The following is a 27,071-nucleotide window of genomic DNA, read 5'->3' on the forward strand; positions in this document are numbered from 1 at the left end:
GTGTATGACGAGCGGGTGTATAACGGGCGGGGTGTATAACGGGCGGGTGTATGACGGGCGGGGTGTATAATGAATGGGGTGTATAACGGGCGGGGTGTATAATGGGCGGGGTGTATGACGGGCGGGGTGTATAACGGGCAGGGTGTATAACGGGCGGGGTGTATAACGGGCGGGGTGTATAATGGATGGGGTGTATAACGGGCGGGTGTATAACGGGCGGGGTGTATAATGGATGGGGTGTATAACGGGTGGGGTGTATAATGACTGGGGTGTATAACGGGCGGGTGTATAACGGGCGGGGTGTATAATGGGCGGGTGTATGACGGGCGGGTGTATGACGGGCGGGTGTATGACGGGCGGGGTGTATAATGGATGGGGTGTATAACGGGCGGGGTGTATAATGGATTGGGGTGTATGACGGGCGGGGTGTATGACGGGCGGGTGTATGACGGACGGGTGTATAACGGGCGGGTGTATAATGGATGGGGTGTATAACGGGTGGGTGTATAATGGTCGGGTGTATAACGGGCGGGGTGTATAATGGACGGGTGTGTAACGGGCGGGGTGTATAATGGATGGGGTGTATAATGGGCGGGTGTATAACGGATGTTTGTATAACAGGCGGGTGTATAATGGACAGGTGTATAACGGGCGGGGTGTATAATGGTCGGGTGTGCAACGGGCGGGTGTATGACGGACGGGTGTATGACGGGCGGGTGTATGATGGGCGGGTGTATAATGGATGGGGTGTATAACGGGCGGGTGTATAACGGGCGGGTGTATAATGGGCGGGGTGTATAACGGGCGGGTGTATAATGGGCGGGTGTATAACGGGCGGGGTGTATAACGGTCGGGTGTATAACGGGCAGGTGTATAACGGATGGGTGTATAATGGTCGGGTGTATAACGGGCGGGTGTATAATGGGCGGGGTGTATAATGGTCGGGTGTATAATGGGCGGGGTGTATAATGGACGGGTGTATAACGGGCAGGTGTATAATGGATGGGGTGTATAACGGGTGGGTGTATAACGGGCGGGTGTATAACGGGCGGGTGTATAACAGGCGGGTGTATAACGGGCGGGGTGTATAATGGTCGGGTGTATAACGGGCGGGGTGTATAATGGATGGGGTGTATAACGGGCGGGGTGTATAATGGATGGGGTGTATAACGGGCGGGTGTATAATGACTGGGGTGTATAACCGGCGGGTGTATAACGGGCGGGGTGTATAACGGGCGGTTGTATAATGGGCGGGGTGTATAACGGGCGGGTGTATGATGGGCGGGTGTATAACGGGCGGGGTGTATAATGGATGGAGTGTATAACGGGCGGGGTGTATAATGGATGGGTTGTATAACGGGCGGGTGTATAATGACTGGGGTGTATAACGGGCGGGGTGTATAATGGATGGGTTGTATAACGGGCGGGTGTATAATGACTGTGGTGTATAACGGGCGGGTGTATAACGGGCGGGGAGTATAATGGATGGGGTGTATAACGGGCGGGTGTATGACGGGCGGGTGTATGACGGGCGGGTGTATAACGGGCGGGGTGTATAACGGGCGGGGTGTATAACGGGCGGGGTGTATAACGGGCGGGTGTATAACGGGCAGGTGTATAATGGATGGGGTGTATAACGGGCGGGTGTATAATGGTCGGGTGTATAACGGGCGGGGTGTATAATGGACGGGTGTGTAACGGGCGGGTGTATAATGGACGGGTGTATAACGGGAAGGTGTATAATGGATGGGGTGTATAACGGGCGGGTGTATAACGAATGTTTGTATAACAGGCAGGTGTATAATGGACGGGTGTATAACGGGCAGGGTGTATAATGGACGGGTGTGTGACGGGCGGTTGTATAATGGACGGGTGTATGAAGGGCGGGTGTATGAAGGGCGGGTGTATGACGGGCGGGTGTATGACCGGCGGGTGTATGACGTGTGGGTGTATAACGGGCGGGTGTATAATGGATGGGGTGTATAACGGGCGGGTGTATAACGGGCGGGGTGTATAACGGGCGGGGTGTATAACGGGCGGGTGTATATCGGGCGGGGTGTATAATGGAGGGGGTGCAAACGGGCGGGTGTATAACGGGCGGGGTGTATAACGGGCGGGTGTATAACGGGCGGGGTGTATAATGGTCGGGTGTATAACGGGCGGGGTGTATAATGGTCGGGTGTATAACGGGCGGGTGTATAATGGAGGGGTGTATAACGGGCGGGTGTATAACGGGCGGGTGTATAACGGGCGGGTTGTAAAATGGTCGGGTGTATAACGGGTAGGTGTATAATGGATGGGGTGTATAACGGGCGGGTGTATAACGGGCGGGGTGTATAACGGGCGGGTGTATAACGGGCGGGGTGTATAATGGTCGGGTGTATAACGGGTAGGTGTATAATGGATGGGGTGTATAACGGGCGGGTGTATAACGGGCGGGGTGTATAACGGGCGGGTGTATAATGGTTGGGTGTATAACGGGCGGGTGTATAATGGTCGGGTGTATAACGGGCGGGGTGTATAATGGGCGGGTGTATTACGGGCGGGTGTATAATGGTCGGGTGTATAATGGGCGGGTGTATAATGGGCGGGTGCATAACAGGCGGGTGTATAATGGTCGGGTGTATAACGGGCGGGTGTATAATGGTCGGGTGTATAACGGGCGGGTGTATAATGGTCGGGTGTATAACGGGCGGGTGTATAATGGTCGGGTGTATAACGGGCGGGTGTATAATGGTCGGGTGTATAACGGGCGGGTGTATAATGGTCGGGTGTATAACGGGCGGGGTGTATAATGGGCGGGTGTATTACGGGCGGGGTGTATAATGGTCGGGTGTGTAACGGGCGGGGTGTATAACGGGCAGGTGTATAACGGGCGGGGTGTATAACGCGCGGGTGTATAATGGTCGGGTGTGCAACGGGCAGGTGTATAATGGACAGGTGTATAACGGGCAGGTGTATAATGGACGGGTGTGTAACGGGCGGTGTATATGGACGGGTGTGTAACGGGAGGGTGTATAATGGACGGGTGTGTAACGGGAGGGTGTATAATGGACGGGTGTGTAACGGGAGGGTGTATAATGGACGGGTGTGTAACGGGCGTGTGTATAATGGACGGGTGTGTAACAGGCAGGTGTATAATGAACGGGTGTGTAACGGGCAGGTGTATAACGGGCGGGGTGTATAATGGGCGGGTGTGTAACAGGCGGGGTGTAGAATGGGCGGGTGTGTAACTGGCGGGTGTATAACAGGCAGGTGAATGACTGGCGGTTGTATGACGGGCAGGTGTATGACGGGCGGGTGTATAACGAGCAGGTGTACAATGGACGGGTGTATAATGGACGGGTATTTACCGGACGGGTGTTTAATGGACGGGTGCATAATGGACGGGTGTATAACAGGCGGGTGTGTAAGGTGGGTATGTAATGGGCGGGATGTATAATGGGCGCTTGTGTAATGGGCAGGTGTATAACGGGCGGGTGTATGACGGGTGGGGTGTGTAACGGGCGGGGTGTATAATGGGTGGGTGTATAACGGACGGGTGTATAACAGGCAGGTGAATGACTGGCGGATGTACAATGGATGGGTGTACAACGGGCGGGTGTATGACGGGCGGGTGTATGACGGGCGGGTGTATAATGGACAGGTGTATAACGGGCGGGTGTATGACGGGCGGGTGTATGACGGGCGGGTGTATAATGGACAGGTGTATAACGGGCGGGTGTATGATGGGCGGGTGTATGACGGGCGGGTGTTTGATGGGCGGGTGTATAATGGGCGGGTGTATAATGGACGGGTGTATGACGGGCGGGTGTATGACGGGCGGGTGTTTGATGGGCGGGTGTATAATGGGCGGGTGTATAATGGACGGGTGTATGACGGGCGGGTGTATGACGGGCAGGTGTATGACGGGCGGGTGTATGACGGGCGGGTGTATGACGGGCGGGTGTATGACGGGCGGGTGTATGACGGGCGGGTGTATGACGGGCGGGTGTATGACGGGCGGGTGTATAATGGACGGGTGTATAATGGATGGGCGGGTGTATAAAGGAAGGGTGTATAATGGACGGGTGTATGACGGGCGGGTGTATGACGGGCGGGTGTATGACAGGCGGGTGTATAATGGAAGGGTGTATAACGGGCGGGTGTATGACGGGCGGGTGTATGACGGGCGGGTGTATGACGGGCGGGTGTATGACGGGCAGGTGTATGACGGGCGGGTGTATGACGGGCGGGTGTATGATGGGCGGGTGTATGATCGGCGGGTGTTTGACGGGCGGGTGTTTGACGGGCGGGTGTATGACGGGCGGGTGTTTGACGGGCGGGTGTATAATGGACGGGTGTATGACGGGCGGGTGTATGACGGGCGGGTGTATGACGGGCGGGTGTATGACGGGCGGGTGTATGACGGGCGGGTGTATGACGGGCGGGTGTTTGACGGGCGGGTGTATGACGGGCGGGTGTATGATGGGCTGGTGTATGACGGGCGGGTGTATGAAGGGCGGGTGTATAATGGACGGGTGTATGACGGGCGGGTGTATAAGGACGGGTGTATGACGGGCGGGTGTATGACGGGCGGGTGTATGACGGGCGGGTGTATAATGGACGGGTGTATGACGGGCGGGTGTATGACGGGCGGGTGTTTGATGGGCGGGTGTATAATGGGCGGGTGTATGACGGGCGGGTGTATGACGGGCGGGTGTATGACGGGCGGGTGTTTGACAGGCGGGTGTTTGACGGGCGGGTGTATGACGGGCGGGTGTATGACGGGTGGGTGTATGACGGGTGGGTGTTTGACGGGCGGGTGTATGACAGGCGGGTGTATAACGGGCGGGTGTTTGACGGGCAGGTGTATGACGGGCGGGTGTATGACGGGCGGGTGTATGACGGGCGGGTGTATAACAGGCAGGTGTACAATGGACAGATGTATAACGGGTGGGTGTATGACGGGCGGGTGTATGACGGGCGGGTGTTTGACGGGCGGGTGTTTGACGGGCGGGTGTTTGACGGGCGGGTGTATAACAGGCAGGTGTATAATGGACGGGTGTATGACGGGCGGGTGTATGACGGGCGGGTGTATGACGGGCGGGTGTATGATGGGCGGGTGTATGACGGGCGGTGTTTGACGGGCCTGTGTATAACAGGCAGGTGTATAATAGACGGGTGTATGACGGGCGGGTGTATTACGGGCGGGTGTATGATGGGCGGGTGTATGACGGGCAGGTGCATGACGGGCGGGTGTATAATGGACGGGTGTATGACGGGCGGGTGTTTGACGAGCGGGTGTATGACGGGCAGGTGTATGACGGGCGGGTGTATGACGGGCGGGTGTATGACGGGCGGGTGTATGACGGGCGGGTGTTTGACGGGCGGGTGTTTGACGGGCGGGTGTTTGACGGGCGGGTGTTTGACGGGCGGGTGTTTGACGGGCGGGTGTATAACAGGCAGGTGTATAATGGACGGGTGTATGACGGGCGGGTGTATGACGGGCGGGTGTATGACGGGCGGGTGTATGACGGGCGGGTGTTTGACGGGCGGGTGTATGACAGGCGGGTGTATAACAGGCAGGTGTACAATGGACAGATGTATAACGGGTGGGTGTATAATGGACGGGTGTATGACGGGCGGGTGTATGACGGGCGGGTGTTTGACGGGCAGGTGTATGACGGGCGGGTGTATGACGGGCGGGTGTACAATGGACAGATGTATAACGGGTGGGTGTATGACGGGCGGGTGTATGACGGGCGGGTGTTTGACGGGCGGGTGTTTGACGGGCGGGTGTTTGACGGGCGGGTGTATAACAGGCAGGTGTATAATGGACGGGTGTATGACGGGCGGGTGTATGACGGGCGGGTGTATGACGGGCGGGTGTTTGACGGGCGGGTGTATGACGGGCGGGTGTTTGATGGGCGGGTGTATAACAGGCAGGTGTATAATGGACGGGTGTATGACGGGCGGGTGTATGACGGGCGGGTGTATGACGGGCGGGTGTTTGACGGGCGGGTGTATGACGGGCGGGTGTTTGACGGCCAGGTGTTTGTCGGGATGTTGTATGATGGGCTGGTGTATGACGGGCGGGTGTATGACGGGCGGTTGTATAATGGACGGGTGTATGACGGGCAGGTGTTTGACGGGCCTGTGTATAACAGGCAGGTGTATAATTGACGGGTGTATGACGGGCGGGTGTATGACGGGCGGGTGTATGACGGGCGGGTGTATGACGGGCGGGTGTATGACGGGCGGGTGTATGACGGGCGGGTGTATAACGGGTGGGTGTTTGACGGGCGGGTGTATGACGGGCGGGTGCATAACGCGCGGGTGTATAACAGGCAGGTGTATGACGGGCGGGTGTATGACGGGCGGGTGTATGACGGGCGGGTGTATGACGGGCGGGTGTTTGACGGGCGGGTGTATGACGGGCGGGTGTTTGACGGGCGGGTGTATGACAGGCGGGTGTATAACAGGCAGGTGTACAATGGACAGATGTATAACGGGTGGGTGTATAATGGACGGGTGTATGACGGGCGGGTGTATGACGGGCGGGTGTTTGACGGGCAGGTGTATGACGGGCGGGTGTATGACGGGCGGGTGTACAATGGACAGATGTATAACGGGTGGGTGTATGACGGGCGGGTGTATGACGGGCGGGTGTTTGACGGGCGGGTGTTTGACGGGCGGGTGTTTGACGGGCGGGTGTATAACAGGCAGGTGTATAATGGACGGGTGTATGACGGGCGGGTGTATGACGGGCGGGTGTATGACGGGCGGGTGTTTGACGGGCGGGTGTATGACGGGCGGGTGTTTGATGGGCGGGTGTATAACAGGCAGGTGTATAATGGACGGGTGTATGACGGGCGGGTGTATGACGGGCGGGTGTATGACGGGCGGGTGTATGACGGGCGGGTGTTTGACGGGCGGGTGTATGACGGGCGGGTGTTTGACGGCCAGGTGTTTGTCGGGATGTTGTATGATGGGCTGGTGTATGACGGGCGGGTGTATGACGGGCGGGTGTATAATGGACGGGTGTATGACGGGCAGGTGTTTGACGGGCCTGTGTATAACAGGCAGGTGTATAATAGACGGGTGTATGACGGGCGGGTGTATGACGGGCGGGTGTATGACGGGCGGGTGTATGACGGGCGGGTGTATGACGGGTGGGTGTATGACGGGCGGGTGTATGACGGGTGGGTGTTTGACGGGCGGGTGTATGACGGGCGGGTGCATAACGCGCGGGTGTATAACGGGCGGGTGTATGACGGGCGGGTGTATGACGGGCGGGTGTATGACAGCCGGGTGTACAATAGACGGATGTATAACAGGCGGGTGTATGACGGGCGGGTGTATGACGGGCGGGTGTATGACGGGCGGGTGTATGACGGGCGGGTGTTTGACGGGCGGGTGTATGACGGGCGGGTGTATGATGGGCTGGTGTATGACGGGCGGGTGTATGACGGGCGGGTGTATAATGGACGGGTGTATGACGGGTGGGTGTTTGACGGGTGGGTGTATGACGGGCGGGTGTATAATGGATGGGTGTATGACGGGCGGGTGTATGACGGGCGGGTGTATGACGGGCGGGTGTATGTCGGGCGGGTGTATCATGGGCGGGTGTATGACGGGCGGGTGTATGACGGGCGGGTGTATGACGGGCGGGTGTATAATGGATGGGTGTATGACGGGCGGGTGTATGACAGGCGGGTGTATGACGGGCGGGTGTATGTCGGGCGGGTGTATCATGGGCGGGTGTATGACGGGCGGGTGTATGACGGGCGGGTGTATGTCGGGCGGGTGTATCATGGGCGGGTGTATGACGGGCGGGTGTATGACGGGCCTGTGTATAACAGGCAGGTGTATAATGGACGGGTGTATGACGGGCGGGTGTATGACGGGCGGGTGTATGACGGGCGGGTGTATGACGGGCGGGTGTATAATGGACGGGTGTATGACGGGCAGGTGTTTGACGGGCCTGTGTATAACAGGCAGGTGTATAATGGACGGGTGTATGACGGGCGGGTGTATGGCGGGCGGGTGTATGACGGGCGGGTGTATGACGGGCGGGTGTATGACGGGTGGGTGTATGACGGGCGGGTGTATGATGGGCGGGTGTTTAACGGGTGGGTGTTTGACGGGCGGGTGTATAATGGACGGGTGTATGACGGGCGGGTGTTTGACGAGCGGGTGTATGACGGGCGGGTGTATGACGGGCGGGTGTATGACGGGCGGGTGTATAACGGGTGGGTGTATGACGGGTGGGTGTATGACGGGCGGGTGTTTGATGGCCAGGTGTTTGTCGGGATGTTGTATGATGGGCTGGTGTATGACGGGCAGGTGTATAATGGACGGGTGTACGACGGGCGGGTGTATAATGGACGGGTGTATGACGGGTGGGTGTATGACGGGCGGGTGTATAACGGGCGGGTGTATGACGGGCGGGTGTATGACGGGCGGGTGTATAATGGACGGGTGTATGACGGGTGGGTGTACGACGGGCGGGTGTATAATGGATGGGTGTATGACGGGCGGGTGTATGACGGGCGGGTGTATAATGGACGGGTGTATGACGGGTGGGTGTATAATGGACGGGTGTATGACGGGTGGGTGTATGACGGGCGGGTGTATAATGGACGGGTGTACGACGGGCGGATGTATAATGGACAGGTGTATGACGGGCGGGTGTATGACGGGCGGGTGTATAATGGATGGGTGTATGACAGGCGGGTGTATAATGGACGGGTGTATGACGGGCGGGTGTATAACGGGCGGGTGTATGACGGGCGGGTGTATGACGGGCGGGTGTATGACGGGCGGGTGTATAATGGGTGGGTGTATGACGGGCGGGTGTTTGACGGGCGGGTGTTTGACGGGCGGGTGTATGACGGGCGGGTGTTTGACGGGCGGGTGTTTGACGGGCGGGTGTATAACGGGCGGGTGTTTGACGGGCGGGTGTATGACGGGCGGGTGTATGACGGGCGGGTGTATGACGGGCGGGTGTTTGACGGGCGGGTGTATGACGGGCGGGTGTTTGACGGGCGGGTGTATGACGGGCGGGTGTTTGAAGGGCGGGTGTATGACGGGCGGGTGTTTGACGGGCGGGTGTTTGACGGGCGGGTGTTTGACGGGCGGGTGTATAACGGGCGGGTGTTTGACGGGCAGGTGTATGACGGGCGGGTGTATAACAGGCAGGTGTACAATGGACAGATGTATAACGGGTGGGTGTATGACGGGCGGGTGTATGACGGGCGGGTGTATCGCGGGTGGGTGTATGACGGGCGGGTGTATGACGGGCGGGTGTATGACGGGCGGGTGTGTAACAGGCAGGTGTACAATGGACAGATGTATAACGGGTGGGTGTATGACGGGCGGGTGTATGACGGGCGGATGTATAACAGGCAGGTGTACAATGGACAGATGTATAACGGGTGGGTGTATGACGGGCGGGTGTATGACGGGCGGGTGTATCGCGGGTGGGTGTATGACGGGCGGGTGTATGACGGGCGGGTGTATGACGGGCGTGTGTTTGACGGGCGGGTGTTTGACGGGCGGGTGTTTGACGGGCGGTTGTATGACGGGCGGGTGTATGACGGGCGGGTGTTTGACGGGCGGGTGTATAATGGACGGGTGTATAACGGGCGGGTGTTTGACGGCCAGGTGTTTGTCGGGATGTTGTATGACGGGCGGGTGTATAACGGGCGGGTGTATAACGGGCGGGTGTATAACAGGCAGGTGTATAATGGACGGGTGTTTGACGGGCGGGTGTATAACGGGCGGGTGTATGACGGGCGGGTGTATGACGGGCAGGTGTATAATGGACGGGTGTATAACGGGCGGGTGTTTGACGGCTAGGTGTTTGTCGGGATGTTGTATGACGGGCGGGTGTATAATGGACGGGTGTATGATGGGCTGGTTTATAAGGACGGGTGTTTGACGGGCGGGTGTATGACGGGCGGGTGTATAACGGGCGGGTGTATGACGGGCGGGTGTTTGACGGGCGGGTGTATGACGGGCGGGTGTTTGACGGGCGGGTGTATAATAGACGGGTGTATGACGGGCGGGTGTATAATGGACGGGTGTTTGACGGGTGGGTGTTTGACGAGCGGGTGTATAATGGACGGGTGTATGACGGGCGGGTGTTTGACGGGCGGCTGTATAACAGGCAGGTGTATAATGGACGGGTGTATGACGGGTGGGTGTTTGATGGACGGGTGTATGACGGGCGGGTGTATGACGGGCGGGTGTATGACGGGCGGGTGTATGACGGGCGGGTGTTTGATGGGTGGGTGTATAATGGACGGGTGTATGACCGGCGGGTGTTTGATGGGTGGGTGTATAATGGACGGGTGTATAACGGGCGGGTGTTTGATGGGTGGGTGTATAATGGACGGGTGTATAACGGGCGGGTGTATGACGGGCGGGTGTTTGACGGGCGGGTGTTTGACGGGCGGGTGTTTGACGGGTGGGTGTATGACGGGCGGGTGTTTGACGGGCGGGTGTATAACAGGCAGGTGTATAATGGACGGGTGTATGACGGGCGGGTGTTTGATGGGTGGGTGTATAATGGACGGGTGTATAACGGGCGGGTGTATGATGGGCGGGTGTTTGACGGGCGGGTGTATAATGGACGGGTGTATGACGGGCGGGTGTTTGACGGGCGGGTGTATGACGGGCGGGTGTATGACGGGTGGGTGTATGACGGGCGGGTGTTTGACGGGCGGGTGTATAACGGGCGGGTGTATAACAGGCAGGTGTACAATGGACAGATGTATAACGGGTGGGTGTATGACGGGCGGGTGTATGACGGGCGGATGTATGACGGGCGGGTGTATGATGGGCGGGTGTTTGACGGCCAGGTGTTTGTCGGGATGTTGTATGACGGGCGGGTGTATAATGGACGGGTGTATGATGGGCTGGTGTATAACGGGCGGGTGTATAACGGGTGGGTGTTTGACGGGCGGGTGTATAATGGACGGGTGTATGACGGGCGGGTGTTTGACGGGCGGGTGTATAATAGACGGGTGTATGACGGGCGGGTGTTTGACGGGCGGGTGTATAATAGACGGGTGTATGACAGGCGGGTGTATGACGGGCGGGTTTATGACGGGCGGGTGTATAACGGGCGGGTGTATAACGGGTGTGTGTTTGACGGGCGGGTGTATAATGGACGGGTGTATGACGGGTGGGTGTTTGACGGGCGGGTGTATGACGGGCGGGTGTATGACGGGCGGGTGCATGACGGGCGGGTGTTTGACGGGCGGGTGTTTGATGGGCGGGTGTTTGACGGGCGGGTGTATGACGGGCGGGTGTATGACGGGCGGGTGTTTGACGGGCGGGTGTATAATAGACGGGTGTATGACGGGCGGGTGTTTGACGGGCGGGTGTATAATAGACGGGTGTATGACAGGCGGGTGTATGACGGGCGGGTGTATGACGGGCGGGTGTATAACGGGCGGGTGTATAACGGGCGGGTGCATGACGGGCGGGTGTATGACGGGCGGGTGTATAACGGGCGGGTGTATAACGGGTGTGTGTTTGACGGGCGGGTGTATAATGGACGGGTGTATGACGGGCGGGTGTTTGACGGGCGGGTGTATGACGGGCGGGTGTATGACGGGCGGGTGCATGACGGGCGGGTGTATGACGGGCGGGTGTATAACGGGCGGGTGTATAACGGGTGTGTGTTTGACGGGCGGGTGTATAATGGACGGGTGTATGACGGGCGGGTGTATGACGGGCGGGTGTATAACGGGCGGGTGTATAACGGGTGTGTGTTTGACGGGCGGGTGTATAATGGTCGGGTGTATGACGGGCGGGTGTTTGACGGGCGGGTGTATGACGGGCGGGTGTTTGACGGGCGGGTGTTTGACGGGCGGGTGTTTGATGGGCGGGTGTATAATGGACGGGTGTATGACGGGCGGGTGTATGACGGGCGGGTGTATGACGGGCGGGTGTTTGACGGTCGGGTGTATGACGGACGGGTGTATGACAGCCGGGTGTACAATAGACGGATGTATAATGGGTGGGTGTATGACGGGTGGGTGTATGACGGGCGGGTGTTTGACGGGCGGATGTATGACGGGCGGGTGTATGACGGGCGGGTGTATGACGGGCGGGTGTTTGACGGTCGGGTGTATGACGGACGGGTGTATGACAGCCGGGTGTACAATAGACGGATGTATAATGGGTGGGTGTATGACGGGTGGGTGTATAATAGACGGGTGTATGACGGGCGGGTGTATAATGGACGGGTGTTTGACGGGTGGGTGTTTGACGAGCGGGTGTATAATGGACGGGTGTATGACGGGCGGGTGTTTGACGGGCGGGTGTATAACAGGCAGGTGTATAATGGACGGGTGTATGACGGGTGTGTGTTTGATGGACGGGTGTATGACGGGCGGGTGTATGACGGGCGGGTGTATGACGGGCGGGTGTATGACGGGCGGGTGTATGACGGGCGGGTGTATGACGGGCGGGTGTATGACGGGCGGGTGTTTGATGGGCGGGTGTATAATGGACGGGTGTATGACGGGCGGGTGTTTGATGGGTGGGTGTATAATGGACGGGTGTATAACGGGCGGGTGTATGACGGGCGGGTGTTTGACGGGCGGGTGTTTGACGGGCGGGTGTTTGACGGGTGGGTGTATGACGGGCGGGTGTTTGACGGGCGGGTGTATAACAGGCAGGTGTATAATGGACGGGTGTATGACGGGCGGGTGTTTGATGGGTGGGTGTATAATGGACGGGTGTATAACGGGCGGGTGTATGATGGGCGGGTGTTTGACGGGCGGGTGTATAATGGACGGGTGTATGACGGGCGGGTGTTTGACGGGCGGGTGTATGACGGGCGGGTGTATGACAGGTGGGTGTATGACGGGCGGGTGTTTGACGGGCGGGTGTATAACGGGCGGGTGTATAACAGGCAGGTGTACAATGGACAGATGTATAACGGGTGGGTGTATGACGGGCGGGTGTATGACGGGCGGGTGTATGACGGGCGGGTGTTTGACGGCCAGGTGTTTGTCGGGATGTTGTATGACGGGCGGGTGTATAATGGACGGGTGTATGATGGGCTGGTGTATAACGGGCGGGTGTATAACGGGTGGGTGTTTGACGGGCGGGTGTATAATGGATGGGTGTATGACGGGCGGGTGTTTGACGGTCGGGTGTATAATAGACGGGTATATGACGGGCGGGTGTTTGACGGGCGGGTGTATAACGGGCGGGTGTATAACGGGTGTGTGTTTGACAGGCGGGTGTATAATGGACGGGTGTATGACGGGTGGGTGTTTGACGGGCGGGTGTATGACGGGCGGGTGTATGACGGGCGGGTGCATGACGGGCGGGTGTTTGACGGGCGGGTGTTTGACGGGCGGGTGTTTGATGGGCGGGTGTTTGACGGGCGGGTGTATGACGGGCGGGTGTATGACGGGCGGGTGTTTGACGGGCAGGTGTATAATAGACGGGTGTATGACAGGCGGGTGTATGACGGGCGGGTGTATGACGGGCGGGTGTATAACGGGCGGGTGTATAACGGGCGGGTGCATGACGGGCGGGTGTATGACGGGCGGGTGTATAACGGGCGGGTGTATAACGGGTGTGTGTTTGACGGGCGGGTGTATAATGGACGGGTGTATGACGGGCGGGTGTTTGACGGGCGGGTGTATGACGGGCGGGTGTATGACGGGCGGGTGCATGACGGGCGGGTGTATGACGGGCGGGTGTATGACGGGCGGGTGTATAACGGGTGTGTGTTTGACGGGCGGGTGTATAATGGACGGGTGTATGACGGGCGGTTGTATGACGGGCGGGTGTATAACGGGCGGGTGTATAACGGGTGTGTGTTTGACGGGCGGGTGTATAATGGTCGGGTGTATGACGGGCGGGTGTTTGACGGGCGGGTGTATGACGGGCGGGTGTTTGATGGGCGGGTGTTTGACGGGCGGGTGTATGACGGGCGGGTGTATGACGGGCGGGTGTATGACGGGCGGGTGTTTGACGGGCGGGTGTATAATAGACGGGTGTATGACGGGCGGGTGTTTGACGGGCGGGTGTATAATAGACGGGTGTATGACGGGCGGGTGTATGACGGGCGGGTGTATGACGGGCGGGTGTATAACGGGCGGGTGCATGACGGGCGGGTGTATGACGGGCGGGTGTATAACGGGCGGGTGTATAACGGGTGTGTGTTTGTCGGGATGTTGTATGACGGGCGGGTGTATAATGGACGGGTGTATGATGGGCTGGTGTATAACGGGCGGGTGTATAACGGGTGGGTGTTTGACGGGCGGGTGTATAATGGACGGGTGTATGACGGGCGGGTGTTTGACGGGCGGGTGTATAATAGATGGGTGTATGACGGGCGGGTGTTTGACGGGCGGGTGTATAACGGTCGGGTGTATAACGGGTGTGTGTTTGACAGGCGGGTGTATAATGGACGGGTGTATGACGGGTGGGTGTTTGACGGGCGGGTGTATGACGGGCGGGTGTATGACGGGCGGGTGCATGACGGGCGGGTGCATGACGGGCGGGTGTTTGATGGGCGGGTGTTTGACGGGCGGGTGTATGACGGGCGGGTGTATGACGGGCGGGTGTTTGACGGGCGGGTGTATAATAGACGGGTGTATGACGGGCGGGTGTTTGACGGGCGGGTGTATAATAGACGGGTGTATGACGGGCGGGTGTATGACGGGCGGGTGTATGACGGGCGGGTGTATAACGGGCGGGTGCATGACGGGCGGGTGTATGACGGGCGGGTGTATAACGGGCGGGTGTATAACGGGTGTGTGTTTGACGGGCGGGTGTATAATGGACGGGTGTATGACGGGCGGGTGTTTGACGGGCGGGTGTATGACGGGCGGGTGTATGACGGGCGGGTGCATGACGGGCGGGTGTATGACGGGCGGGTGTATGACGGGCGGGTGTATAACGGGTGTGTGTTTGACGGGCGGGTGTATAATGGACGGGTGTATGACGGGCGGGTGTATGACGGGCGGGTGTATAACGGGCGGGTGTATAACGGGTGTGTGTTTGACGGGCGGGTGTATAATGGTCGGGTGTATGACGGGCGGGTGTTTGACGGGCGGGTGTATGACGGGCGGGTGTTTGATGGGCGGTTGTATGACGGGCGGGTGTTTGACGGGCGGGTGTTTGACGGGCGGGTGTTTGACGGGCGGGTGTATAACAGGCAGGTGTATAATGGACGGGTGTATGACGGGCGGGTGTTTGACGGGCGGGTTTATGATGGGCGGGTGTATGACAGGCGGGTTTTTGACGGGCGGGTGTATAACAGGCAGGTGTATAATGGGCGGGTGTATAATGGGCGGGTGTATGACGGGCGGGTGTATGACGGGCGGGTGTATGACGGGCGGGTGTATGACGGGCGGGTGTATGACGGTAATCGAGCTGCCCTTTTTACACTCTGCCTGATTTTCTTTTCCATTGACGTCAGTATAAAAGAACAATTCAGGCGGGGCAGCTCGTTCACTAGGGCCTGTTTTGTCCTACTGGCAGAGACCAATTTGCCTCTTGTAATGTCACAACATGTTCAGGATTTTGAGCCTGGCAAGTCATAGCCAACGATAGGTTTGTGAGAAGGTGCAATAATGATAAAATGGTACGGACTGTACTCAGAATAAGGTGAGAGACCTAGGGCAGGAAAGTTTTTGAAAGATCAATCACAAACTGTACGGTTTAACAGCAAAACCTGTAAACAATTTTAGGAAGAGCCTCTCCTCACCCCACTCCCCAAAAAGGCAAAAAGTGGAGCCAAGACCAGCTATTGCTGGAGGCACATCTCCCATCCAGGGAACGTGCTGAGCTGAAGAAGATGCTTCGGAGCAGAGAACCCAATCAGATGCTCCTTGAATCTCTAGACGAAGCAGATTCTCCATACCGTGAATGTATTATTATTTATAAAGCAGATATCAAAGGGAGGCGGTAGTACAGCTGCCAACTACAGGTTAATGAGAAAAAGGGTGAAAGGTCACAGATAAATACCACGGTGCAAAATGGGAAAGCAGCAGAACCAATAAATAGCTTTACTCATTCATAAATTTATAGTAAACACAATGGAGGAAGATTTCCTCTGCCTGTTACATGTAGTAAAACTGTAAACATTCCTTATAATTATATACCATCTCACCACAATCTTCCCCAGTATCTCTTACTATACAATAATGAGTACTTGTTTTTAAATGTTCAGTTTATACTGAGATACTCCCTCTAGTATTAACCGGACGGATATTTTTGCAGAATGAATTCACTCTCGGATGGAGGGCGTTCAATCGAACCTGTGAAAGGTACAGGATTCAAGGTGGCAGGTGGACCTGAGGCTAAATCACTTCTGACTGGGTGCTTGATTAAACATGCAATTATCAATATCCGCAACTCCAAGCATAAATTTTATTTAGGGTCCAATATCTTTTAACCTCAGGGCATGCTTAAACCCAGCTGCAGAGTCAAGGATTTGGTCTAATGTTGCTGTGAGGGAAGCAGATCTCTGTAAATGGAGACTCAAACAGAATGAAAGGGAAAATGAGAGATCTGAAGAATCTGTAGTGAGATAAAGGAGGGCAGAAGGATTTGAAAACTACTAAAGAGAACATTCCCTATGAAACAAGGCAGGTTAGGAAGCTAATTTAGGAAGAGTATTTCACTAAAGTGAACACTGAAGGTGTAGGGTTAATGCAGGCCGCTTAGAATTTCTTCAGAACTTTATTTCCTTAAATCTATTGAGTAATGGCCAAGTTGTAATTGGTAGATTGAGTTGTGGTCAATCAATACATTTCCTAGAGATTCATTCAAACCCTTTGTTGCTGGTCCTTTTCCAGGTTTTGAAGATACAAAGGACGGTCTGTTCTGAAAGTATTGATTAGAGAGCAGTTCACGGAAACAAAAGCAAAGAACAAAGGGGCTACAACTGAGGTGCTCTGCTATCCTTTGAAGTTGCCTAACTCGAGGTAATAGCTATTCAGATGTATCATTTACCAACTCACTTACTCACTGAAGCATGTGTGACATCCCATTAATGCCTGGTCTGCATCAAAGCAGCCTTGCAGTGTTATTTTCAAGTGCAACGTTTGTTATTTGGTTGTGTCAACTGGCCTGCTCTGAAACTTGACATTGTTACCTTGGACTGGATCTTCACCCAACTACTTCAAAGAACCAGACTTTATCTGGGCTCAAATAAAACAGATTATAGCATCCAAGTGGATGAGCCTTATTGCTGGCTCAAAGTTCTGGTTTAAGGAAAGATGTGTTGCAGCTCAAGCCAAAAGAAATGTTAAACGGGAAAGAATGGTTAATCGAAAGGACAGAGAAGCCTATCTCAATATCAAATCCCATAGGAAACGGTCATCAGTTTGCTACGGATATAAAGAAAGAACTTGCATTTATTTAACATCTTTCATGACCTCAGGACATCCCAAAATGCTTTACAGCAAATGAAGTACTTTTGAAATGTAGTTACTAACGTGATGTAGAAAACACAGCAGTCAAGGTCCCATAAACAGCAATGAGATAATGACCAGATAATCTGTTTTTTTAGTGATGTTGGTTGAGGGATAAATATTAGTCAGGACACTGGGGGAACTCCCCTGCTCTTCTTAGAGATAGTACCATGGGATCTTTTACTTCTACCTGACAGGGCATTGGTTTAATGTCTCATGTGAAAGTGCATCACTCCCTCAATACTGCACTGGAGTATCAGCCTAGATTTTGTACTTAAGTCTCTGGAGTGGGACTTTGAACCCTCAACCTTCTGCCTCAGAGGTGAGAATGTTAGCACTGAGCCAAGGCTGGGACTATTGAGTCTGAGATCAGCTTCAAGCTGCATGAATCTCAATTAAAAATAAAGTTATAATGTAAGATAGTTACCTATTGTGCCTCTTCTTGAGAAGGACAACCATACCGTTATGGATAAGGTGGAGTGGTAGAAAACCATATTTGTTGAAAAGTCATTAGAAATCCAAGCTCAGGAACCAAAAAAATAAATGGATAGCAGCCCATTCAACTAAATGGAGATTGGTCTCAAGAAAGTTGAATATCTTCTAGAAAAGTTCCACCCCAGAAAAGATATTTGCCCAAATGACACAGGTTTGCTAAAACCTATCTGAAGAACAAGGTTCTGGCTCTGTTCATCTATTTCAACTGCTTAACTGTCTTTGTCGACTGATGTTAGTCTTTCTAAATTAAACTAGCAAATATCAGAAAACACCAGAGGAAGGGATCAGAGTCAACCACCAAATGACCTCTACTGATAACCATATTTGGCACTGTAATTTGGTTCAATCATTTTTGCATTCTGCATCGTCTTGTAAAAATTCTGCTAGCACCTCTCCTTTCCCATTGCTTCAAGCTCTCATACACCCAGTTCATCTTTCCTCGTCCTCAGAAATTTGCTCGTGTACACTCTGTTATCCTTCCAACTATTGCCTTGTTGCCTTTCCATCAGTACCTTCTTAAATTGTGGATGCTACTGTCAATTCTCAAATTATCCATCGCCTGGTAAGTTCAGGCCTAATCCACGCTAGACAGTGTGACTGAGAATGTCCTCGTAGCCGCTCCCACTCCGCCACTGTAACTTTCCTGGAAGTGCAGCGGGAACCCTGTTCATGCACCGTAAGCTATGGCAGTGGGGTGGGAACAGCTCTGAGGAAATTCCTGGTCTATATCTTTTGGCATGCCCAGTCCGCTGGTCATCTAATGCCTGTGTTACCTTACTCTCGAATCATTCCTCATTTCCAAACCCTCCCATGTTCATGGCTGCCTAGTTTCCTCTCAAATAGCTCCATCTGTTGTGCAGTTGATGGCTTATCCTCTGATTCACTCAAGGAGAAGCAGTGTGGGGTGGAAATAAGAAAAGCGGTGAGACAGAGGGGGAGTAACATTCCATTCCTGGTCTTGGGTGAAGATCACCAGAATTGCGACTTGACCTGCCTGGGTATTTGTTGAATCGCCTACTGTGTTCTATGCATTTAGGTTCCAAAGAGATCGACTCCTGTTGGGAAAATTCTTTAGCTTGGAAGTTCATCACAAAGTACATTAACTGAACAGCCTTCCCTCTGGTTCTTCTGCCAAATTTTCAACCGTAAAATAAACTTTAATGAGTGAAGTGTTACGACAAAATTACAAAGAACACGAGTAAGAGGATATAGTTGCCATTCACATGGCTAAGATGCATAAAGAAAGAAAGGCTTGCAATTATATAGCACCCTATCACGTCTCTCAGGAATGTCTCACAGCAATTCATCGGCAATGAACTATGTGGAAGTGCAGTCACCATTGTTATGCAGCTAAATGCAGGAGCCATTTTGTGCACAACAAGATCCTACAAACAGCAATGAGATGAATAACAAGTCAATTTGTTTTTTGTGGCGATGACGGAGGGAGAAATATTGGCCAGGAACAACAGTACCACATTGAGGTGTCAGTCAAACTAACACACGACGACCTTGTGGGGCTTGAACCCATGGCTTTCTGACTTAGAGTCAAGAGTGCTATCAACTCAGCAAAACTAACACCACTTGAAGGTGAAAAAGTATTGATTCTTACTGACATCATTCTTTATATGGTGTTTGATGCGGGGTGAAATTATAAGGTTACTTGGTGATGTAAGAATGGGCAGGTCAAGGAAGATTCGAGCAAGAGCCCATGAAGATATGGTGTTCATATAATTTTAATTACACTGCCTGGCAATGAAACAGTTAAAACTAAAATGCTGAAATAACGTGTGCTTAGCTTAGCTGCTGTAGCCCGAGGTAACGTCTTTAAAATAATTTCGTAAAGATGCTTTGTTGAGATAAGCTGCTCATGGTCGACCTGCCTTATCTTCGTCACTGTAGCTCTATACAGTGTCCTGTCTCTTAAAGAAATTAGCCTGTTGAGATAAGCCACTCATGGCTGGTCGACCTTGCCTCCTTCCAGTCTAAACTCATCCAGCTGACAATAACCAATCAACCTTATCTTCACTGACCTTGTTATGTTGGAAAAATAACTTTACATTTTGAGACTCTAGGTGCAAGGGTTAGGCTGGTACAGATTACAAGACCAGTATAAGTACAGGTGATTGTAAGCGGACAGTAGTAGAGGTAAAGCTACAGAGGAGAAGAGAATAACGGTCGGGTTAGACTCTATTCAAGAAGGGAACGGGGGAATATCGTTCTATTGTTATAACTATTGCTCGAGCATTGTAATTGTCTTAATTGTGCTTGGTTTGATCGCCTCAATAAAGAATCATGCCACCACCCGTAAGGTGTCAGGGTGAGATTTATTACAGTGAGTAGAGGAGCTAGTCTCATGGCTCACAGCAGCAGGTAGGAGGAGAGTGAGGCACTCGAGTGAGAATAAGGAAAAGAGTAGGAAAGATGAAAACATGAGAGAAAGCCAGTGAATGTACAACAGACCAAACTCAAGCAGGAAGGTGTAATGACTGTGCTGGAGAAAGAATGCAAAAGAAGGGAAGAATGTTTTGTTGAAATTAATGAAGAGAAGGGGCAGATAAAGGGAAAAGACATCAAAACTGAAGATCAGAGGAGGAAGGCAGAGCTGAGACAAAACATGGTGAAAAACAGTGGAATCACAAATGGAAGGAAAAGGTTCAAGAGATGTGTAGATTGGAGCTGGGATTGGTTGGTGACTTAAACGAAGAGCACCCACGGTTCATTAAAGCTGAAGAGAGATTGAAAGTGAGAGTTCAGTGAGAGGCCAGAGGATGGGCAATGGGCAAGCTGGATAGTGGGGGAGGGGGGACGGGGCTTTGAAACAGAATGAACAGAAAAGGAACAGATAAAATGATCAACCAGAAATGGAATGACAGCGAGAGGAATGAGGAAATAGTCAAAGGGAGCCTGGGAAAAGAAAAGCCTTGGATTTCGAAGGAACACCACACTGATAAGAGAATAAATGTAAAAAGAGCAAGGAGAGTCGAGGATAATCTTTGACTTTTAGATGGCAAAAGACTTGTTTATTGGATTGGAATTCATACTGAACACATTTCAATGATCTCATTAATACATACCAGATTCTGAGGGGGCTTGACAGGGTAGATGTTGAGAGATTGTTTCCGCTGGCTGGCAAGTCGAGAACTAGGGGGCATAGTCTCAGGATAAGGAGTTGGCCATTTAAGACTGAGATGAGGAGGAATTTCTTCACTCAGAGGGTTGTGAATCTTTGGAATTCTCTACCCCAGAGGGCTATCGACTCAGTCGTTGAATATGTTCAAGACTGAAATAGATAGATTTTTGGACTCAAGGGGAATCAAGGGATACGGGACCGGGCGGGAAAGTGGAGTTGAGGCCAAAGATCAGCCAAGATTTTATTGAATGGCGGAGCAGGCTCGAGGGGACATATGGCCTACTCCTGCTCGTATTTCTTATGTTCTTATGATCTGAAGGGCAATTTTTTTTAAATTATTCGTTCATGGGATGTGGGCGTCGCTGGCGAGTCCAGCATTTATTGCCCATCCCTAATTGCCCTTGAGAAGGTGGTGGTGAGCCGCCTTCTTGAACCGCTGCAGTCCGTGTGGTGAAGGTTCTCCCACAGTGCTGTTAGGAAGGGAGTTCCAGGATTTTGACCCAGCGACGATGAAGGAATGGCGATATATTTCCAAGTCAGGATGGTGTGTGACTTGGAGGGGAACATGCAGGTGGTGTTGTTCCCATGTGCCTGCTGCCCTTGTCCTTCTAGATGGTAGAGGCCGCAGGTTTGGGAGGTGCTGTCGAAGAAGCCTTGGCGAGTTGCTGCAGTGCATCCTGTGGATGGTACACATTGCAGCCACAGTGCGCCGATGGTGAAGGGAGTGAATGTTTAGGGTGGTGGATGGGGTGCCAATCAAGCGGGCTGCTTTGTCCTGGATGGTGTCGAGCTTCTTGAGTGTTGTTGGAACTGCACTCATCCAGGCAAGTGGAGAGTATTCCATCACACTTCTGACTTGTGCCTTGTAGATGGTGGAAAGGCTTTGGGGAGTCAGGAGGTGAGTCACTTGCTGCAGAATACCCAGCCTCTGACTTGCTCTTGTAGCCACGGTATTTATATGGCTGGTTCAGTTACGTTTCTGGTCAATGGTGACCCCCAGGATGTTGATGGTGGGGGATTCGGCAATGCTAATGCCGTTGAATGTCAAGGGGAGATGGTTAGACTCTCTCTTGTTGGAGATGGTCATTGCCTGGCACTTGTCTGGCACGAATGTTACTTGCCACTTATCAGCCCAAGCCTGGATGTTGTCCAGGTCTTGCTGAATGCGGGCACGGGCTGCTTCATTATCTGAGTGGTTGCGAATGGAACTGAACACTGTGTAATCATCAGCGAACATCCCCATTTCTGACCGTATGATGGAGGGAAGGTCATTGATGAAGCAGCTGAAGATGGTTGGGCCTGGGACACTGCCCTGAGGAACTCCTGCAGCAATGTCCTGGGGCTGAGATGATTGGCCTCCAACAACCACTACCATCTTCCTTTGTGCTAGGTATGACTCCAGCCACTGGAGAGTTTCCCCCCTGATTCCCATTGACTTCAATTTTACTAGGGCTCCTTGGTGCCACACTCGGTCAAATGCTGCCTTGATGTCAAGGGCAGTTACTCTCACCTCATCTCTGGAATTCAGCTCTTTTGTCCATGTTTGGACCAAGGCTGTAATGAGGTCTGGAGCCGAGTGGTCCTGGCAGAACCCAAACTGAGCATCGGTGAGCAGGTTATTGGTGAGTAAGTGCCACTTGATAACACTGTCGACAACACCTTCCATCACTTTGCTGATGATTGAGAGTAGACTGATGGGCAGTATTTTGCCGGATTGGATTTGTCCTGCTTTTTGTGGACAAGACATACCTGGGCAATTTTCCACATTGTCGGGTAGATGTCAGTGTTGTAGCTGTACTGGAACAGTTTGGCTAGAGGCGCGGCTAGTTCTGGAGCTCAAGTCTTCAGCACTACAGCTGGGATGTTGTCGGGGCCCATAGTCTTTGCTGTGTCCAGTGCACTCAGCCGTTTCTTGATATCACGTGGAGTGAATCAAATTGGCTGAAGACTGGCTTCTGTGATGGTAGGGAAACATTAATCAACTGAAACTCGCTTGGTGGTTATATTATTAATAAATGGTATTAATTTATGGAACCCATCTGTGACTATTTATTTAGGGGGAATTGTAACTATTAAGCTCAAAATAATCCACGGGGAAAATTATATCCAACTCACGATTATTTTTGGAGCTACTTTCTTAATTTTTATCTAGCCCAACTCAAAACAATTTTGTGAAGGACATATTACTTCTATATGTACAGCTTGGGAGTCAGTTGTGTGAAGCAAACAATCAATGAGTATAGTTTTAGATTATTTATTGAGATATTCAATAATTTGGCTGGAACTACTTATTGAGAGATTTATCAATTTGGTAAGCAGACCACGGGGTTATTTACTGGGAATAAAGAATTATTCAGAGATACATTGGGGAGTAAACAGAGCAGGTCAGTGAAGGCTTTGTTTTGAACATTGCCTTTGGTGATTGGCAAGGAATAGAGGGAGCAGGATTGACAAATATGCATGCACTGGTGCAAGAAAAGGGGTGCTGTCCAGTGGGGGAACTGTGTTTTGCAAAAGAACTTAAGAACCCAAATTTAGGATTTACAATTACCCTGCATTGAGTTACAGTGAGGTGCTGGTTGAGTTTTAGGTTTAGGTATGATCCACGCCTGAAGTAATGAAGGGTGTCACATGGAAACCAGGTGCTGGGTGAGTCCCAGAGTAATATTAACCCCTCTCGGTTAATTAGTCATGGTCCAGGAATGCCTCAATTTTAAATTCTCATTCTTGTTTTCAAATCCCTCCATGGCCTCACCCCTCCCTATCTCTGTAACCTCCTCCAGCCCTACAACCCGCTGAGGTCTCTGTGCTCTTCCAATTCTGGCCTCTTGGGCATCCCCGATTTTCTTCATTCCACCATTGGCGGCCGCTCCTTCAGCTGCCTAGGCTCCAAGCTCTGGAATTCCCTCCCTGGACCTCTCTACCTCTCTACCTCTCTCAGGGTGATCTGATCAAAGTTTATAAGATATTAAGGGGAACAGATAGGGTGGATAGAGAGAAACTATTTCCGCTGGTTGGGGATTTTAGGAGTAGGGGGCACAGTCTAAAAATTAGAGCCAGACCTTTTAGGAGCGAGATTAGAAAACATTTCTGCACACAAAGGGTTGTAGAAGTTTGGAACTCTCTTCCGCAAACAGCAATTGATACTAGCTCAATTGCTAAATTTAAATCTGAGATAGATAGCTTTTTGGCAACCAAAGGTATTAAGGGATATGGGCCAAAGACAGGTATATGGAGTTAGATCACAGATCAGCCATGATCTTATCAAATGGCGGAGCAGGCACAAGGGGCTGAATGGCCTACTCCTGTTCCTATGTTCCTATATGTTCCTCCTTTAAGACGCTCCTTAAAACCTACCTCTTTGACCAAGCTTTTGGTCACCTGTCCTAACATCTCCTTATGTGGCTCAATGTCAAGATTTTGTTTGATAATCGCTCCTGTTAAGCGCCTTTGGATATTTTAATACCGTTAAAGGCATTATATAAATGCAAGTTGTTGGAGTAGTAACCAGGTACCAAACTAGATGTCAAGCAAGCACAAAGTGTTCGGTCCAGGAAGAATAAATCAAAGGTTAGGGTCAACCATGCACTGGGAAGTTGCTGGGCTAGTACCACAGTTGAGTATAAAAGCTGACACTGAGGTGCAGTAGGTGTCAAGGATAGGCTAACTAGCTCCTGGAGGAATAGATATATACTGAGACAACATCTCAGCAAGGTAAGCCAAGGAATATGGTACCAAAAAAAACACAGCCTGTAACAGTCGAGAACATCAAAAGAGATCAGCCACAAACCAAGGCAAAGTTTAGAAGCAGCAGAATTAACCAAACAAAAAAAGGTAGAAAAAAGAACATCGATCATTGGTTGAATATAGTGCAGAAAGAAAACAAAAAGTTTGTCATTACAGCAACACTGACATAAGCCAACTTGATAGCAGGGATAATTTCACAAAATCCCACTCCCAACAGAGCCCTGCCCATTGAGAGCACCTAGCTGGAATTTGGGTATGCGCTTCCATAGGACTGAGCAGTGTGAGGAGGGCATAGCCAAACTCCCAGCAATCACCCCTGGCAGGGAGGGTCTGTGCCGATAGCGCAATTTTGTAAATTATCCCCAGTACGGAAACCCAATTTTGGGCATAAACCTATCAGCTCTTAGAGTACCACGAACAAGCTATCGTGCTGCCAGGGCTATCAGTAAGATCACTGAGTAGTGATGCTTTAGGTTTGACTTTATAAAATGTTGAAAATTAGCCTTGTTAGGACTAGGACAGGACCAGAATAAATCGTTTAAGTCCTCTCGCCAAACAGATTGGAAAAATCAGCCTTTGGTGATGGTTTGCAGCCCAAGGACTATCTTGAAACCGCAGAAAACAGGTAAATAAAATATTTAGACTTAAAGAAAAATATAAAAAGTTTCAAAACTTTTCATTAGAAACAAAGCAAAGGTTAATTTTTTTAAATTGAAGAGAATGAGGGGACTGGAAGAGAGACTCGGTGGGAGAGAGGATGGGTAATTTAAATGTTAAAGTTTTAGTTTGGTTTATATGGTTAATATAATCGTAATAAAATTGTTCCTGAAATTCGAGTAGCTTGTGAAGACCCTAACACATTCTGGAGCTATCGGTAGTCGAAGAATTAAATGAACACTTGCTTATAAATTAATTACTATCGTTTGCTCATAAAACATTTGAATTGTTTTTTAAAGCAACTGTGGCTGTACTTTAAAATATTTTTCTTCCAACACTGTGATCGAGGTTAAATGGAGCAAAGACTAGATAAAAAATCTTCCTCTCTCAGCAGATTGCAAGGGTCCTATGTCAAATATGCTTAGACAATCTCAACCCAGTTGCTACTCTGCACAATACAAACAGCCTATAATTCAACACTTGATTGAAATAAAATTCCTGATCAAAATAACTTACAAGTAAGTTATTGAGAATGGCACATAAATCTAAACGTTGTATGCTTGTTGCTATGGGTGAATTCTATAAAAGCACTGGTACATTTGGTCACAGGGGTCCCAATAGCAATGCACAACATTTCAGCATCAAAATAGACTGCAAATGCTGGTCGCTTTAAACAGTGATTGGCAAAAATAATGAGTTGAATACTAACAGTAAGAAATAATACTCAAATCTATCCAAAAACACTCTTGAAGCAAGTGGTACTGATTGAAGTGGAAGAAGATTAATTTACCAACCTCAGCTTGTTTTCGCCATATATCAATGTTCTTGCGTTGAGCTTTTGAGAAATGGTCCCAAGCCTTTTGCTTCGAAGCAGCCTTGAAAACTGCCACAATCTGCTCAACTTTGGTAAACAAGGAAGTCAAACAAAACAACCAGTTTATGTTTTGATCAAAAATGGAAAACAAAGCAGAGACGCACAGGGGCTAGCACTGTGCTCCTTATAAACATTATTAAAGGCACTATGTCATCCTTCAAGCAAGAAAATGCCACTTTTAGCAATAGCACCAGAGAATCTCAATGACATGGTGCCTTTAATCCTGCCAACTAATGTCTCTGTTGTACTTACAGTATGTCAACTGAAGATGGGCTCTCCTCATGCCTCAATGTTTCCACCAAATTCCCAGTGCAACAGTATTTTCCCCTTTGTGTACTTATAGACTTTTTTCCATGGGTATATGTGAACGGAGACTGATATTTTGGGGTAGAGTTTCCGCTTTGAGCCCAATCGGTAATTGGGTGCAAATTTTGCGCCCGAAAATTGCACCGGTTGGGTTAGAGTTCGAGAGTCCGCTAAAATTAATTTGCATAATCACAAACGTAAACTCTTCCATGAACCACCTCAATCTAGCAGCTTAATAGAATCTAATCGTTTATTCTTTTCTTTGCAATAAAAAATATTCATTGATGTATTTGCCTGGTGCAGTTTTATGAACGCAGCTGACAATGGGTTTATCACAAAAAACAAGCATTTTTAATCAGAGTGTCTCATCCTCAACCTGTGTGTAACCTGATTTGAAATCACTGAAAATGATTTTAAGAAA

At 51.8% G+C, this 27,071-nt stretch overlaps 1 protein-coding gene across 3 annotated transcripts in view; it reads right to left on the reverse strand.

Annotated features, from left to right (window-relative positions):
* The window catches only part of enox1 (ecto-NOX disulfide-thiol exchanger 1), a 393,944-nt gene that overhangs the window by 258,145 nt on the left and 108,728 nt on the right, over positions 1–27,071 (reverse strand). For all 3 annotated transcript variants that reach the window (XM_067992518.1, XM_067992517.1, XM_067992519.1), the window contains exon 7: positions 26,265–26,371. In XM_067992518.1, coding sequence (XP_067848619.1) covers positions 26,265–26,371 — 107 coding nt within the window. The remainder of the gene's footprint in view (positions 1–26,264; positions 26,372–27,071) is intronic.

Source organism: Heptranchias perlo, chromosome 11, assembly GCF_035084215.1.
Source record: "Heptranchias perlo isolate sHepPer1 chromosome 11, sHepPer1.hap1, whole genome shotgun sequence".
NCBI classification, from domain to species: domain Eukaryota; kingdom Metazoa; phylum Chordata; class Chondrichthyes; order Hexanchiformes; family Hexanchidae; genus Heptranchias; species Heptranchias perlo.